We start from the raw sequence: 19,537 nt of genomic DNA, 5'->3' as shown, positions 1-19,537 counted from the left end.
GGAGAGAAAAGAGCAAAGGGCTGTTTGATGGGAACGGATTACGGCTACATCATCTGCGCTTTACACACACAATGCCTCTCGTGCTCGGGCAGGATTCAACCCAGGCAGTACTATAGGAAGGAGGTTCAGAGATAGTATGTCAAGAAGGAGAAAAACCAGCCCTGGAGGAATCTGTGTACTCAGTGATGCACTGGTGGTAGCAATGAATGTGCATTCTTCCCATTCAGGAGAACTGACAAGAGCTATAAAAAGATGAACTCCTTAGCAGAGAACACAATATCTCCTCCTCCTCTCTTTCTCTCTCCATTTATATGTTTCTGTCTATCTATCATCTATTTCCTCTCTTTCTCTCTCCATTTATATGTTTCTGTCTATCTATCATCTATTTCCTCTCTTTCTCTCTCCATTTATATGTTTCTGTCTATCTATCATCTATTTCCTCTCTTTCTCTCTCCATTTATATGTTTCTGTCTATCTATCATCTATTTCTATCTCTAGAGATCTATCAACCTATCTCGATCCAAATATACATTTGTATTTATCTATCTATATATCCAAGTACCTATCTACAAATTACAATGTACATTATGTATATTAGTATTACCTCCATCAATATTGCATTCATGTATTTGTAATCTTTTGCTCATGTCTATTTTCATCTCTGTCCTGTGATTTTCTCTCTGCAAGTTTTTATTTCATTCTTTCCTCAATACTTTTCTCGGTTTAACAACTTCCTCTTTGGGTCAAATGTCAACTGATTTGAATTGCTTCCAGCCAAAGAAATTGCAAAAGTCCTCATCTGTCAGAAATGTAGATTTCATAGCACACTCTTTTAGTGTGCCTGAATGTAAGAAAAAAACTGTGAAGCCACGAAGGAGGCAGCATGTGGATAACTCAATTTATTTGAAACATTACCCAGTTTATGATAAATCAATGTGCCTCCGTGGGATGGGGGATACAGTACATCATAAAGTTGTATGATGTAGGACTTTCAAGAGAACTCAGCGCGGCTACAATCAAATTGGAAATGATCATTTCCGGCCAACTGAACGTTGTCAGCTGACGGCTTTTGCCACCTCTGAGATACCGTTTCTTTCACCAGCATGGGGTGCATATCAAACTAGCATGTGTACAAAGCTCAGACCGTTTCACTAACAAACAGGCCGCAATGTACATGTATTTCCCGGCATTGCTCGCCTGCGTTGGATTCAATCATGGGCTCGTAATCGAATTACAGGTATTCCATACCGGCACCTTCCGGGCAACAAGAGTTGCTTGGAATGAGCCTCGTGTCTTTCAGTCCTGTTGGCTAAATGTCTGTATGCAAAATTAAAGGCATTACAGGGTTGTGGTGCTCAAAGGGTTAAGTGGCACAGTGCTACACATCCCTCATCCCACATTTTACCTTTTCACCTATTTGTCGCTCTAAGCATGAGATATTTTACGATCACATCCAACCCAAAATTGTTCTCGGCCATGCTACCCATGTTATTATACTTCACCTAATACTAAAGTCAGGCAGTAATTTCACTGATAGTGTTTCACAGCCACATACAAACCCATGACATCTCTTCACTACTACTAATTTCCACTTTGTTGGCCTTCATATCACCAGACTGTTTATAAATACATGGATCAGGGAAATGAAAAGATGATCCAAGCATGATAAAGCCACTTGGTAATGTACAACCAAGGACAGCAATGTGCATATTTCATAAGTTCTCCACTTATTTAGTACATGGAATATCCAAATTCCTGCTATCATATTGTTCTCAGAAAATACTTCTGATATATCAAGAAAAGAAAAAAGATGCAGTATGATAGAGTGTTTAGGTGCAAAAGTCTTTTTCTATCATTCCTTTTTCTATTTGCTAGCATGCTCACATGTAGTACATATGAAATGACATATTTTCGATGGAAGATTTTTTTTTTTTTTTAAAGAACAATTTCATTGACTGAACACCATGCCTATATTTAGTATACAAGTACAACTGTAGATCCATTGGATACCTAGACACAATGTCACAGATCATATCATTGAGGTTGTAGAGATATCATTCATTTACATAAGAGTCAAAAGAATTTTTTTTTTTTTTTTTTTTTTGGGGGGGGGGGGGGGAGTATCATACAAAAGAAGTTTATCATGTGGGACACATGTGTGTAACTTTGATGACCATTCAAATATTATGAGTATCACCAAGTGTGAAGTAGGATGGCCACGTCAAACATGTCATCCTGCTCATGAACTGTCATAGACACTAGTAGCATGTTCAGACACACTAAAGTTATTATAGATTAATACAACATATGGATATAAACACAGTGATGTGAGACCATTCAGACACAACATCCTGATATAAACTTTGTAGGATAATTTTATGGCAGCATCAAGCCTCATGCACTGTCATCATCCATGGTATTCTTCATGTTCAGTCATTAAGTCTAAATCTAGATACAGAATTTGCTTGATGTATCTTAATACAGAGAAACAAAACAAAAAATGTGACAATGATTTCCCAATTGATCAAAAGAGATTTCAAGACATGAATACATAAAGTAAGAGTGTTAAAAAAAAAAGTTACGTGGTAATTTGTATGCTTGGTTGTATGTTGTGCTTCTGAATCATACATGTACCATGAAATCAAAAGTACAAAGGTAATATCAATGCACATATGAAACTTGGGATTGGGCAAATTCAGCTACATTAATAAAAAGCAGCTGTTCTTGATTCTAAAGGGTCCTTTCCTTCCATATCAGCTGCTACAATAATGTACAAGTTAGCAACAATGCTGGCTGAATATGTTCATGATGTTTGGTTACCATGCCACTGATCAAACCTACCTGTTGGTGCAAGGAAGAAATAACTGTGTGGTTTGTCTACATACAATATTGTACACCTGCCTTGCGACATGAAATGTAAATATTGAAGTAATTTAAATTTCACCAGGGAAACGATTCATGTTTTGGCCAGATCAATATCTGTCTGTTTCCACACAGAGTGACAGAAAAGCAATTCCAACTGGAATGGAAGCTACATGTCTCTGGAATACATGTAGACAGCTTTACTGACATATTCTAAATGTTATGCTGCTTCACAAGACAGCTAGCTTCTGAAAACGAGGAAGTGCATCATGAGGCTTGCCAAACATAACCAATAACTATCACCCATGCACTCTGAATGCCATACTGGTAGTTGAAATGCATGTGGTGAAATCATGTGAATTAAATGGATATGGTGGGTCTGTGAGAGATGATATGCACATACAAAGTATGTAATTGTATGTGATTATGATTTCTTCTACAAGAGAAATATTGACAAAGCATGTAAAAATATCCCACTACACATCCTTATTGAAGAGAAAAATATACATAGCATTTCAAAAGTCTTCTTTAAAAATCACGATAAAAAATAAACATATATCTACCATGTCAAAATATCAAACAGCCCCTTCATTTCTGGCAGACAGATAAATGTAAAAAATTGGGGATGAACCATTTTGTGGAAGGCAAAATACGTTTAGAAGAGGGGGCAGGTATACATCAGAAGTGTCTACACGCAAATAAGACAACAATTTGTTGTTTCTATTTCATACGTGGCAGCTTATTATTATTCTGTGCCAATATTGGACCTGGATTATTATTTTGTGTTTAGCAAGCATAGAATGATAGCCACTGGAACATAACAAAATTTCACCACAATTTTGCATTCATCCTGGCACAAATCAAACAATTTTTTAGTCTATAATTTGTAGATCACTGCAATCGGATCGTTCAAATATTACAAGCTTCTGGTATGAGTGATTTGCCAATCAGGCGACTGAAGCACTGATTTGGTTCCCCGAGGTGAGTGACCGAGCAAACAGCCATTTTGCTTGATGATTTTTTTTTTTAACCCAATTTAGAACTCTTTCCTCCAGGGCTTGCACACATTCCAATTATTGGAGTGCTCTGCTTTGTAGCAGAGATCACTGCCTTCATCTCATTGTACTCACAAGGTCAGCGCTGACATCTTCAAATCTGTTACCTTCAAGTATACAAAAGACACATTCCAGAACAGATGTGTACAAGGAAAATATGTCCCTCAGCCGTGCCAAAGTTATGCTACCACAGGGAATACAATGTCCATTATCATTCTATTTACAAGGCAGAGAAGATATTCTTTTATACAACAGGAGCTTCCTTCAAAGCACTTCATCTTAGGAATGCTTACACTACATGCAGGGTAGTCCTCATGTGGCTTTAGCATTGCAGTGACATGCACAAATTCAAATTCAACATCCTAAAAAATGTAAGACACATCAAGTGCCATTGCAGCAACTGACAAAATGCAGAAAGCAAGAAATCCACAAATGACTCAAACATGTCCTCACTGCCAAACCTATCAAAATTTTACAAGAAGATTTGTATCCTTCAAATTCAGCCCATTATTGTGAACAAGCATTCAACAAATCTAAAAGTGCATTTATCTAGACATTTTCTGAGATATAATCACAATTCATAATGCATTTGAGACATTTTTCTTCTGATAATTAGACAAATGCAACAATATTTTAAAGTTTTACATATAAAAATGCAGATTTGAAATGCCAGTAACAGGGTGATTCAAAATGAATCTCAAGTCATGAATGCCTTTCTGCCGAGTAGATAAATGCAAAACCATTTTGAAATGTCTCTACTTTATACCATGCAACTTACAAAGTACTTGGCTTCTACTTTCCAAGTACAAATGGTGCAAAGCAGCAGTGCAGGGATAACTCCAGCAATTATATGATTTTCTAGTGAACAGGGCATCCTGAGAAAAGCATTTCACACACCATGTTTGCATATGCCTTTCAAAATGTGTTTTGAAAAGAAAGATTTGTTCTTCTTTTATAACCCTACATGAGCATCAATAAAAGTATGATATTCACAGAGGACACAGAGAGGAGGGGAGGAAAGAAGAAATAAGGGAAAAAATTACTTGCATCATTCAACCTATCATATATATGGCTTCTTCTTGGTCTAGAGAAAGAACTTTGAAATCTGTTCTTCCACTTTGACAACTTGTTAAACTTCAATATTTATGCATGATCATATCAAATGCAGTATTCCACAACTATTACTGTGCAATAGAAGTAGCTTTAAATATATCAGATCAGTACGCAGTGTCATCGCATGGGTGAGATTTTTTTTTTTTTTGGGGGGGGGGAGTTCGCATCCGTAATGAGTGAGGCACATCTCGTATTCCAACAACCTATCACAGCCCATTTCCTTGACATTCAATCAGCCAATTCATGGAGTGAGGAGATCAAAATTTGCATTTGTGATATCCACAGATATTCATATTTCCACAGGATTATCAACTTGGCATTTAGTGTTTCCTAGCAGTCTGTACCAAAATCCCTCATCATGCATCCGCCCCTCAAAAGGCAAAAGAAAATCGGGTCCGCTACATGGCATTAAAAATATTCCCTGATATGATATATACATCATGTAACTTTGCTTTATACAAGAAATGATTGGAAGTATTTCACTTCTTGTAGCAGTAAAATCCGAGGGCTTTCTAGTGCACATTTCACAAATTAATGCATGCAAAATGATACTATGCTATGAATCAAATTTACGGAGTCTGCACGGTGAGACTACAAAATTCAATGGCAAACGAAAATCAAGCCTGCTACATGCATGGCATGTGCATCATGTACCTTTGCTTTATACAAGAAATGTTTTACTTTTTGTAGCAGTAAAATCTGAGTGCCTTCTAGTGCATATTTCACAATGAAATCTATGCATGCAAAATGCTAATCCCAATGCTAAGAGACTAGAAAATTCATACAGTTTGAAAACTTTCACAGTGCAGGGACTCCCCAGTGACTAGCTGATATGTGGAAGCAGGGAGCCCTCCCTGGTGGAAGCCACGTCAAGCACCCACTAGATAGTTAATTAGTGTAATGAAGCTCAAATGTTATAGCATACAAACTACAGTATAGATCATTTACCAAGTCACCTTGTCTTCATGGAAAACATGCTATAATAGATTGATGCATCATTTATTGATTACAAACAACACCGTTTTGGTAATTTTCATACAACCTTGAGCAAAGATGGGCACTATATATTCATCTTTCACAACCATGTATCATGGAAGAATTTCCATATTAAAGGCAATAAGTCTGAGCCATGTATTGTATTAAAGTGCTTGGAATAATGTCATAATTCCCAAAATCATTCCTTACCTATGATTGAAAAAGCAAGATAGTTGCAGATGATCTAGTATCTTTCATTTTGTCCTCTAGGACTGACTCTCAAGTGTGAATCTGTTGTATGATGTTCATCGTTTTCCAGCTACATTGCAGGCTTTATGGGACTGAACTTAATAGATGTCCATTAATAATCTGTTGAAGAAGCACCCATAATTCTAGGTTTGCATCACATGGCTTTTCATACATGTACCTTATACCTGTTGAATGATTACAGTGAAGAGAGGCTACACCACTCACTGGTTTCTATTCTTCGACAGGACTAGCAGTACATGAAAAGATCCAGGAGAAGGTTTTCTACGAAGGCATGTGACAGGTAAAAGCTATGTGACCACAGATCATAGCCATTTTGAGATCCAAAATGGATAAGAGCACAATGATTTGCTCATTTTTACATACATGTAACTATGATCTCATTGAAAAAGTATAATGCCACTTTGTCACATATACTCCTCATTGAAATATATTATCCTCATTGAGGTACAAATATATGTGCGTGTGTGTGTGTGTGTGTGTGTTGTGTGAGACCTATATAAATACCGATGTGCAATTCGTCAAAATGCTGTCACATGACCATCAACTTCCCACGAGGATCTCAAATGTTATATTCCACCTCTGGTAAATCAATTTCTATATTCTCTTTGATTCTACCCGTTGTAACCCCTCCTATTACTCCAAGTTCAAACTCTCCAACAATAGCGCAGCCGTTTCAGATAATATCATATGAAATGCATCACATGAGCTAAAGTGCATGTTTTATTGTATGGCACTGGCTGCAATGTTACAAAGTACACCCGCCCTGTGCTACAGAGCATTACATGTAATTTGATGATTCTATTAGTAATTTGACAAGTCCACTCTCACTGCATACAGCCCAAGCTCAAGGGCATACTAATCAAGAGCAAAGCTGTTACAGCAGCACGCATTGCCAAACTCCCTCTCTCTCTCAGCAGCACATTTGCTTCAAGTATGTATGGGAGTGTACAGGGGCATTGTTGCTCAGAATTCTGAAAATTAGTCTGAACAATGATAAAAGGCAAGTGTAATCAAATTTCAATCATTGTATCTGGGTCCACACACATGGGGCATTACAGCTGTATGCCCTTCAAATTCAAGAACAATTCCAATAGAGTATATTCAAGGAAACAGCATCATTGAAATTTTATCAAAAACAGACATGAAATCATTAAGACATAGAATTTTGATGATTTCCCATGTTTTTCACGCAACAGTAATAGTAAATACTGGTGGCATATGGATAATATGCAAATTAGTTGAAGTAAAGCAGGCATGACTTTGACCCTGTTTATAGTGAGTGAAAAAACGCGCTCGGCCGCGGCCGAGCCCGGCCTTCATTTTACTGTAAACGCGCAAAAGGCCAAATGCGGTACCAGAATCGGCCGCGCATTTGGCCAAGCTCTGGAGGTAGTCTCAGCCGCGGCTTTGCCGCGGTCGAGCCCGGCCTTTTCTCACTGTAAACGCAAACTGGGCCAAATGCTGTACCAAATTTAGTCTGGCTTTCAGACCCTCTGCCCGTACTATTTTGCTATTCAGGATATTAATGCCCTCAACGTCAAAAACTAGTATAGTTTAAGATGGTTTTGTCCTGCAGAGGTCTTTGCCTTCGGCAAAAGCGGCGACTTCGCCGCGGAGTCCAGTTGGATTGGCAAAGGGTCTTCGTCGCCGCGGAGTCCAGTTGGCAAAGGGTCTTGAAACCAGACTATACCACATTGCGACCGGCGCCCTCCCAATAATAGTGTTTGTTTACAAGCAGAGCGCCACTATGGCAAAATATTGAAAGGTTTGAATTAAAAGCCCGGGCCAAGCCCGGCACTGTAAACGGACAGAATTGCGGGGCTCGGCCCCGCAAATTGAGGCCAGGCTCGGTCGCAGCTCAGCCCGGCCCTGCACTGTAAACGGGGTCTTACAAGTCTCCCTTTGGTTTTTACACAGGTATGTTTCTACGTTTTGGGTCAATGATTGAGTAATTATGTGCATCCTCTTTCTCTGAAGACTCAGCATTGTGGGGTCAATTCAACAAATAAGTCATTCGACGCAAAGAACAAACTTTGCAAAGAACAAACTTGTTGCTGTTTAATTTCACGTAAAGCAAAACAATTTGTGAAGATTTCCATTTCACTGGGATGTGATGCTTCCATCTCCTCATCCAGTTTGCCTGATACCCAAGTGGTTGTGAATTGAATACTTACTATTGTCTTGCAAAAATACAGAAACTCTGAAGTCTTTATTTAGTTGTCACCTCAAAATCTACCTCTTTATTTGTCTGATTCTACTATAATTGTAAAAGCCTACTTGAACAAACACTTTAAAGTCACAGTCATCAGTACATCACACATTCACTGAACAATCTACTTCGGGGGTGGGGGTGGGAAAAGGAGCAGGAATAGCAGCATATTATAATCATGCCTTGGACTCAGATTATAATTAGGTAGGGTGCTAACAGCAGTGGCATGCCATTATGATTAAAACTTGACTCTCGTGACGATCAAGTCCATTTACCGCGGAGTGCCAGGGCAGAAGATTACAAGATGCGATCATCTCGGTGAATATTGTACACCGTCTGCACCGTGAATGCTAAGCACTTTTGGGCAGGTGGCGCGGTGCTGGCGCACAGCAAAGAATTCTACTTTCCAAAAAAGAGCTTCGCTCGCGGGGCGGATTCCCTGGAAAGAGGACAAACACGTACATAGCTCGAGGGAGTTAACTGACTATGACAGAGATTTACAAGATTAATGGTCGGGGACCATACAGCACACTCTAGAGAGGGGACGATAACCTCCAGACATGCCCATCCACACCGTCAGAATGCAATCGGCATGGCTGAGCATGGTGCCAAATTATTTGGCACGTCATGTTTCACAAAATATAAAAAGATGCTCTATTTCAGAAAGAAATCCAGCATGGTCTCAACAAACATTCAGGCATAGCACCATTTCTTCACACAATGCCATCTTTTCTGTATCTCTTCCCAAAATATAATAACTTCCCCTTTCTTTCTTCTTCTTTCTGATGTCATTTTCCATACTGTTTTTGATCACAAGTAGGTTTAAGTTTTACCCCTGACATTTTATATGACTTGATTGAATTGGTTAACATACTCCCTTGATTTTTGTTTGCCTTATTTTGTGATACTAATAGTGTGATTGCAGCAGTTATTGGTGAATTTTTTAAATACAAATACATCTGATTTTTTTTTTACACATATAACAATTCTCAAACCACCACTACTCATAAGGGATAGCATGATCATCTTGTATGAAAACAGAGGTTTTGAACAGTGGCTTTAATTTGTCTATCATTTTGTTCATAATTTTAAAATTCTGAATTTTGAAAGGATATGATTTGTCCAACGTATACTATTTACATTAATAATGTAGCTATGTTGTATACTGTAAAAGCTGTTATTTTAGCAAAGATTCAATATTTCCTAAATTTTGGGAATCACTGTTGATCCATGAGTTTAACAACACGCAAAAATATCACGAACAGACCGTAGGCATTAGTGACTTACAAATTGTACATGTACATCTGTACAATAGCCTCAGTGTTAAATCAAGAAAACAATATCTTGTGGAACTGTCTGGGATCTCCTCATTCATGAAAATATATGTACACGAAAATAATAGCTTTTACAGTATCACAGGGAAAGTTTTAAATGTCTTAAATGTCACCAGTTATGGTTCGAATCTCGAATTAAATTTAATCACATTACATTTCTGCCACGACCACCATTTCCTGGTACGCATTTTCCACTACGTTGTTGAACACATGTCTGTGTCTTTACTTTTTTGTGCAACAAATATCAGGGAACTAGTAGTCACAATAAAATCACCCCTCGGTGTATGTATTGCAGGATGCCATGCATAAAAGCGTAAATCCTTCGCTTAGAGCTATGGAGAATGAGTGAATGTCACCTGTGGGTAGCCTATTATAAACCTTTGACATCTACGCAGCAAAACACGTATTTACAGGATGAAGCATACAGACAATTATTCAGTCTCTTCAAAGAACTGAAAGAAAGAGGGGGGGGGGGTAGGACTAGAACCATTCATGGGACTGGTATGCCATTAGCTCCAATGCACAACGGTTCACCTCATATCACACCATACTTATGAGTAAGGGAGCTGATACGTACAGTCCGCAGCTGAACGAGTCCCTCTCATTGTGCGTGTGCACCGTTACAGAATGCTTTCAGCCATTCAAACGCCCCATCCAAAGGCACACAATACTTGCCACACAAGCTTTCCTCATGCTCTTCTCATACACAAAGGCATCCAAAATGAAGCACTCTGAGTAGCCAGTTACTTTGGGGACTCTTAATTCATTTGGCTGACATTTTTTTTCCTTTCTTCTTTTAACCAGGAGAATGAGATAAATCATTTTTCATCTATTGACAAAAGTTCATCCAGCGATTGGAAGTTCAAGTACAGGGCATACACTGGGTTGAGGGGCGAGTGGAATGTGTGCTATGGCTACATCAATATGTAGGTGAACAAGGCATTGATTAATCACTCGGATGCATCAATTACTCCTAGAGGACAAAATACTCCTTACATTGCACCTATCACTCCAATACAGAAACAGATATTCACTTATGGTTCAGACAAGTTTGGTACACATACATACTAAGTGGATATTTTCATCTTTTGTCAGTATGTACTGGTACTTCAAAATCCATGGTGTAAGAATGTCAAGTTGAATTTGGTTGATACACATCTATGGATATGCATTTTAATGAAAAGGTAATTCAAATTTTTTCCTACCCTTTCGGGTAGTCCTAAAATAGCCACCTAGATTAATTTAAAACTATAGAGGAATGTGCTGAATTTTCCTAAATTATCCCTATACATACTGTACATGATCACAAATTTGAATGTTGCGTATTTTACACCCTACAGAAAGATATCGCAGCTAATCATGAGCACCTACAGTAATGTAATGGGATGCTGCATGAGCCAACTCCTTTTCAAGCTTGCAGTAAAAGTTTCTGTGCCATATAGCTATATATAACCCCATATACTCATAGATCCATCATTTTTGAAACACATATGCTGTCATATTTCTAACTGAAAAAAACAAAAACATAATCTTCTTACATTTATATGCAAAATTTCCCATAGGAGTGCTGTTTTCAAGCCTTTGGACTGCATTTATTTCATGGGACCTTGGACTGTATAATTAGTGATTATGTGGCTCATAAAAGAATCATGAAATCAACCATTCCCCAAAAAAGTACTATAAATGCAAATCAATCCCCCCCCCCCCCCAAAAAAAAAAAAAAAAAAAAACATCAAGCACAAGGAATAGAATGCACAAGCCAGGAGTGTTGTCTGTCATTAACATTGAGGATGGACTGATTTTGCTACAACACACATTTCCTATGGACACTTGACCGAGTATACTCGGGACCCGTCCTCACCGGGTTAAAACCTCATCTTGAAGACTTGTACTATACATGAAACAGAAACTTCAAGTACATCACTGATCAGCCTGTTCAAAGAATACATCAGACACGTAGTAACGACTTACACTAAAATCACTTATGAGCTTTTGCCTGTGTATAAATCATAATGTGCCTGTCCATGTCAAGCACTAGCACTTTCCATACTGTTGGCTGCAGGATTTGATAGCATGAATGGCACTAGTGATTAATTGGAGTCTTTTTGAGGTTGATGACCTGCTGTACCACATTCACAGCACGAGTCATACTCTGGAATCTCACCTACAATACACTTTTTATATCGGTTCCGTGACATGCGTGCAATAATCAATACTGAGTAGCAGTGACTATGGATAGACTGAGGCACAGGGGTAGTGTTTTATCATGCACAAGCAGATAAAATGAAATCATAAGGGAAGGGGGGGGGGCTTGGTCCTGCAGCCTCAGATGAGAGGCGTAAAATGCAACCACGCATAGCAATCAGATTAGATTGTAGAATGAAATGTACATAATCTTCTTGCAAAGAACCAAGTAAAAAAAGAAAAGAAAAAAGAACAAGACTAGACAGACTCACCTCTAATGATACAGTGCTATCTGAGCATGGATGCATAATTCTGTCTGTCACTGAAATTTTCATTCTATTTCCAGCAAACCAGTGAAACTTATTTTGAGAAATAAACCTATTTCAAAATTTGTATTCAGGATGTGATAATCATGGCAGGCTGTTGACACACCGACATTCTAAAAGTATTGGGAAAGATGATGCATTGAGACCAAAGACATATGTAACACTACCACCATAATGTCTACATTATACAATTGTACCTTTTACTAAATTATATCTTGATGTCAATTAAATCCACAGATTAGAAATGAATGGACTGCTAGTGTAGAAATAAAAAAAAAAATATATTTCCTGTCAATTCTCATATCTTTTCCTACAATTAGTGTTGTTTCAGTCACCAAGATAGTCTTTCCTAGCATTTTACAATGTATTGATATTCTCTTTCCATATCATATTATCTTACTTATGCCAGATCAAATGTGTTCTGTCTTCATTTGCCTAGCATTATTTTCTGTTTCACCCATGTTGATTAACAGTCATGAAACAGGGACGTTATTCCAACTCCACAGTGTCCCTTACTGACAAAATGATGCAGTAAGTTTCTCCTGTAGAATTTTGTCAGAATTGGTAAATTATGAATGTATTAGAAGTATCAGGTGTGCAACTAAATGCTGTCAAAATGAAGTTTAGTTTCAGCAACCTGCCACTCTGGGGTCAGAAACTGGTTGTGACTGTACTACATGTACGTGCCCAATGTAGATCTCATCTACTATGGTAATAGACTCTGCCTAGTAACACCCCAGTAAAATAGAATCAAAAAATGTTTAATGTAGCAAAATCATATTTCAAGTAATATTCCATCCAGATTTCCATGTAATGATTGTCATGATATCAGCCAAATTATGCATAAACAATACACACACCTGTACAGTGTAGTTGGTGAAAATACTGCAAATATGCCCAGGATGGAGATAGGCATTTATAACAATTCTACTTATTGGGCCTTCAGAGAGAGAGACATTAATCCATCGCCTCTAAAATGTTGCACACTTCCCCACAGGATCAGTTAAGTATGGGAAAACAGTTCCTGTAAAGCAAAGGCTTAAGAATTAATCTATACAGAGTGTACATGAACACAAAAATCTCTCTGAATATTGTTTGAATTATGAGTTATACTTGAACCATAATTCATATCTTCACACATGGTTATGTGAGGAATACTGTTCATATGTTTTGTTTTGTTTTTTCCTATTAATGGATTGAACAAACGAACATACAAGCAAAACAGTATGAATCCAAATCTTCCACAGTCAATATTCTGATAAAAAAAAAATTTTCTTTTTTTTTTTCTGGAACAGGTGTAGTGGTCCTGGTGTGTGGTGATCTACAGTGTACATATAGCTATGTGAGAGTACCAGGTAGCATAATGTGCACTAAATATCATACACCTACACCACCTCTTATAAAATACGTACACTCTTCCATATATCCAGAATTCTGGAGAAAAACATTTAACAAAACAATGAATATGGCCAAAAAAGGACAGATTACCAGAATTTCTAATCATTGCCTTTCAGTGAATGGTGAGCACTATACAGTTGGGACATACAATCATACATTGGGACATACAATCATACACTGTTGACTTTTAATACCATATTTTATGAATTTGTATGACAGCTACACAAAGCATTTCATCACTTACATGGCACATGTATGAACTCGTCTTCTTTTTCTTCACTCTAGGTGTAGCTGATTTTAGTATTAAAGCATTCATAAATGAATTGTGTGAAAAGAAAGCAATGTTCATATTTGTCTGTTGTGTGTGGTAATCACATACCATAACATGCACATTAAGAGTATAACATGAAATTCCACTGAGAGAAAAAGACACCTGACACAAAGCAAGAAAATGAAGGTATTATAGGTCTTTGTAGCTCCTTACACAACACCCTTTCAATACACTGAAGAAAGCTGAAGTTTGATATATTTTATGAAATCTTGCTCCTAATACCACCTTCTTGGTTTCATAAACCCAGAAGATTTAAGCTCCAGATTCAATCAACATAAGTTACGTTCAGACGGCAGGCCCTAACCTCTCGAGGTTTAGCTCTTGCCCCCTAACTACGACTACGACGTGTGTCCACACGACGACGGGACCCCCCCCCCCCCCCCCCCCCGCGGCTCGTGGTTAGAGCGCTAACCATTTCTCGTGGCTCGAAACATCGAGCAAACCTCGAGGTTTGCTAACTACGAGTGCGTCTTCACAGTCCCTAACTACAAGCTCTAACCTCGAAGTTTCCTAACTTCGAGGTTAAGGGCTCCCGTCTGAACGTAACTATATTCAGCATACATTGTAACTTGATATTCTCCCATGCTACACAGGCAGGGAGAGAAATTTCCACTGTAATAGAAATCACTTTGCCTGGACATGTACTGTACATTAGACAAATTGGAATGCTTCATTACAAGAGGGCTTTTAAATCTCATGAAGGTTCCATGGTACTGTGGAAGTGGACCTGCCTTCAAATTGATTCAAATATACCAGCTGTTGTTGTATTTTTGTTTGCAAGCATTTGTTGGATTCTACCAGTATTCCTCAGTGACGATATTCAAATTACCTCGGCCAAGGGAGGAGGTTACGTTTTCTTCAGCATTTGTTGGTTTGATACAAGTAAGACAAGTAACAGATGTAGCAACAAAAAAAAAAAAAAAAAAGCTGCTGAAAACTGCTTATCTAATAGTGATGAGCCAAAGGAGTAAAATGGAGTTTAAAATGTCTATAAGTAACAGATGATTAAATTTTGGTAGTGATCCAGAAATCTTTATGGATTTTATGAAGGATTTTTGATATTTTGGCAGGTAAGGTCAATAAACTTGGGAGTTCAAGCTGTGTGTATCAAAGGTTTGTATGCACTGAAGTGCATGCTCTACAATGTAGTTTCTGCTGGGGCTTGGGCAAGGCGCCGCACAAGCTAGTGGGCTATATGACAGCATGCATGACATTGTATGTGTGGGAATCACTGATCTCTATGGAAGAAAGAAGCTCAGTGGTGAAAAAAAAAAAACCTGCTTGGCAGAGGTCTGCAATATCAGAGTGCTTCTCTAGTTAGTAATTTTTTCACATTCCACTGCAGAGCAGTTTCTGTTAGGATCCCGAAGTGGACAGAACATCAGAAATCACAGCATTCACATTACACTACATTGTATTAATCTGAGCATCATGGTAGAAACTTGAACTAATGCAGGCATACATATTTATCTAATTTTGATAGGGCATATCATCTTGTATGGTAGCATCATACTGGATATTTTAAGATGATTTGAGATCTTTGTGATTAGTCATTATACTTTGTATTGAATATGAGGGTAAGAGTTTTCATGTTTCTGTTACCCCTACTGAAATCATTAATAAGCATAATAATGGTTGCAGAAGGGCACTGAGTATAAAAAGCAGGGTCTAAAGGTACTTGTGGCAGTACAACATCGTCACTAGTAAATACAAGGAACTATAGATTTCTTAGACCTCTGCAGTCCAAAAATCAAATAATTTAAAATTTATTCAGGCAAACAAAACATCACTATCACAGTTACATATATATACTGTAGTAGTGATGTTTATATATCAAATAACTGTGGTAGTGATGTTTTGTTTTGTTTTGTTTTGTTTTGTTTTGTTTTGCACTTCCATATATGGAAGTGCCACAGTTGACATGTTATGTACATTGTACGATTAGGGAAGCAACGTCTAATACAGTTAGGGAAGCAACAAATGGGCTAAGCCTCACAAAAGTAATCATTTTACTGTGACCCTTTAAAGGCATGCTAGCTCTATAAAATGCCATGCATTCCTGTACCATACATGATGCACATATTAATCATCAAAACAAATTTCTCAAAACATTACAATACATTCATGATACTTCGTCGCCGGTCACACGAACCGACGAATCACTCGATTTTGGGTCAAATTTTCGATTTTGAGATTTTCAATCATTTCGATAGTAGATATTCCATACTACATATTCTGAAATTCTCAGTGTGTAATTCGGTGTAATTTTTACGTAGTTATCACTTTTGTAGAAGTATGTAATTCCATTTGTGAAAATTATTTGTTTTCCCCATAGACGCGCGTGTTTAAACAATCAGGCGATTCGACGGTTCGGTGACCGCGCGTACGCGCGGTCACCGAACCGACGAATCAGTGCGCATTGACTTGCGTGTAATTTTTGAGATTCAACAGTTCATTGACGGCGCGCACAGTGCGCATACTATGTAATACATGTGTTGACAATGACAACGCTCAATGTATGTGTACATGTACATATGGACACACATATGGAAAATGACAACGTTCTTTGCAGACCGAAAATACATGCATGCAGCTCTTCGACGATTTCCCGCTTATTTGTTAACAATACAATTCGATAAAAACTTCACAAGTTAGAGCAAGAATTGAAGTCTGATGTACTACAAAAATAATTGGAAATTATAGACATGAAAGTGTAGCAACCATAAGTCAAAAATGGGTTAACTTCAAACGCGATTTTCTCGAATTGTCATTCTTACGCAAACCTGAGGGATTCGTCGGTTCGTGTGACCGGCGACGACTTGATACAGGCACTATATTGCTCTCAAGAAAGTAAAATGCAGCACGCTGTTCTCTTCTCTTAAGAAACTGCAAGTCGATGGATCTCCCCTACATCTTGGCATTTGTAATTTCATAGCAATTTTTGTTCAAATGGGATTCTGAATATTTGGTTATAAATGGCCAAATTCATTTCTGAAACAAAGTGAAATGTTACTATTACTAGAAAAAAAGACAGATAAATTTTATTCATTAACAATGAAAAAATGAAGCAAACACACAAACAAACAAAAATAGGTCTTTGTGTGCATGTGTTTTGTTTTGTTCTGTTTTTGTCTATAATACTAAAATGTCCTATCCACTGTTAGCCCGACCAGACACTGTTAGTACGCTGTGCGAATACAGCGTCTGACAGTCGAGGCATGCAGCTTCAAAGTGGGGAACCTCAACACAACTACAAAACTTATGAAAATTTATATGATTCTTCTAAAAACAGTATACGTTACTCAAGTTAAATGCATGCTTGTATTACAGAAGCATTGTTCACCACACCAGGTCCATAGAGAGCCCTCGCGATTAGTCTGTGGAACAAAAAAAATGACAATTTCTGGCGCAGTTCCTGACCATCGGGGTTCATCATTGCAGAATTCAAAATGGTGCCCTGACCTCTGCGAATTATGCGCATGTGTGACTGGAAGTGCTCGAAAGCGAGCGCGGCGTGTGCCTTGAGAACGTATTACAGAACCTATATCCTATAGTATGGCGTACTGCCCAATGTCGTCTGCTGCGGAGAGATCTTATGCGTGCGTGCGCTGCTTGAGTGTAGCACACAGCACGGTCGATAGCGCGACCTTTTGAAAGGGCATTCACATCACATATTCAAATTGGCCTGGCATGAAAGACGATGTACCGTTTGGACATGCTGGATATAATCATCAATTTCGATAAGTTGCATAACGTGAATTTGAATATTGATACCATAGATACACTGTTGTATAGATCGAGTCTCATTATTGAAGATTGTATTAGATGAGTTTTGAGGTGACAAAAAATGATCTGAAGTATCTAAATTCAAAGCGAGCGCAATGCGATCGTTGAACTCTCTTCGTGGTTGGTGGTCCCGACTGTACAGCCCTGTCGCTACGTACAGCGACTGGGCTGTGTGTGTATAGTTAATCCACTGTATGCCATTTTGCACACCTTACAAGTATCTTACTTGTATAGTTTACTATTGAAAATATTAAAGCAGTTAGAAATCAGAAAGAACAGAAAAATGCAATCTGCCTCTAAGATACAATGTATCCTTTCTTTAACCGTTAGTCATTGTAGATCTAGATATTTCAACATTATTGCCTGCATACAATTGTGCATCAGTCAGTGAATTGGATTACCTTTGGTATGCTCATTATTGGACACAAGTGGTGGTAGAGCGAGAGCTATACGTTGTTAATAAGACTCCTATTCTTTTTTTTTTCTCCTCATAATTACAAATATGGGTTAGTTACACAGACTGCTGCTACATTGTCTTTTTCTTTCATTTGAAACGGACTGAAGATTCATGAATTTACACTCAGATTTAGAATTAGAAATAAGGTGGGGTTTGTTTGTTTGTAGACTCTATTGCCTTTTTTTTTATTTTTTTTAACACTGAAGTGGGCTTATCTGAAAGTTTGCTCCACTTCTCGCCTTTGATGCCAGCCATACTGCCCATAGATTGAGACTCCCCCCCCCCCCCCCCCTCCCCCATCTATCCTTGTCTTAACTTCTTATGAATTCATTACCCCGGTAGGCCTACGTTATAATTTATAAATCACTGGATTATAATAATGGATAAATTTACCTTCTGTAATCTTAGGACTTTCTAAATATCTCTCTGACATGAGGCGAGATGAATTTAATGTGGCTCCGAAATCACGGTACAATCAGCCACACAAGTTATAGTGCAACTCAATTGAAAAGAAGCTAGAATTTAGAATACAAGAACTTATCATGGCCAAAGCACGGCGGTAGCTACCAGCCAGTCAGGCGCAAGCAAGGAGGTAGCCCGCACTGACGGACCAGGCTCTCGCCGCTTCTCGGTGAGAATTTGGGTGCGAAATATGAAAGTGACCAAATTGTCGTCAGCTTTTACACAGATAAGTTTATCCCACACGAAGGAATACTGATTGACTTACCTTCAAATACTGGCACAGTGCAAATTATCATTCCAATCATCGTGATGAACGTATATGTCGCCATGATTTTAGATAGACATGAAAGCCCGTATCAGCAGCAGAACGTAGGCGACAATGATGCCGCGACTGGTTTCAGGTCGGTCGAATGTGTAACAACTTTTGAGAGTAGAGCGATGCCGATCCTATCGGTGTACTGTATGTAGTATCCGACAGGTCGGTACAGAAGGTACGAGATGCTAGTTGCTCGCTCGTGTAGAAAATACCCGGTAGTATCCGTTTCAAAGGTCTTGCTTTCATCAATGGCAATGCGGAATTCTTCGTACAATATACTCTATGCAGTCACACCACTCAGATGCGCAACTCGCCCGCGCCGAGGCTTGGCGTACAGCAGGTGGATACCACTGCACTGAACTGCTGTACTCCTCCAGCAACTCTCACACAACGCTTATTCGGGAAGTGCGCCAACTGTAGGCTCTGTTCAAATAGTGCAGTGAGAGTAGCTTTCTGTAA

General features: G+C 38.4%; 1 protein-coding gene across 1 annotated transcript in view; it reads right to left on the bottom strand.

Annotated features, from left to right (window-relative positions):
- LOC140237496 (neurexin-4-like) overlaps positions 1-19,196 on the bottom strand; it is a 75,801-nt gene extending 56,605 nt beyond the window's left edge. The window contains exon 1 of the mRNA XM_072317423.1: positions 19,028-19,196. Within this exon, the coding sequence (XP_072173524.1) occupies positions 19,028-19,091 (64 nt within the window). The 5' untranslated portion in view covers positions 19,092-19,196. The remainder of the gene's footprint in view (positions 1-19,027) is intronic.
- Between the last annotated feature and the right edge of the window lie 341 nt (positions 19,197-19,537).

This window comes from Diadema setosum, chromosome 14, assembly GCF_964275005.1.
Source record: "Diadema setosum chromosome 14, eeDiaSeto1, whole genome shotgun sequence".
Lineage (NCBI taxonomy): Eukaryota > Metazoa > Echinodermata > Echinoidea > Diadematoida > Diadematidae > Diadema > Diadema setosum.
This window is presented reverse-complemented; position numbering and strand designations above follow the sequence as displayed.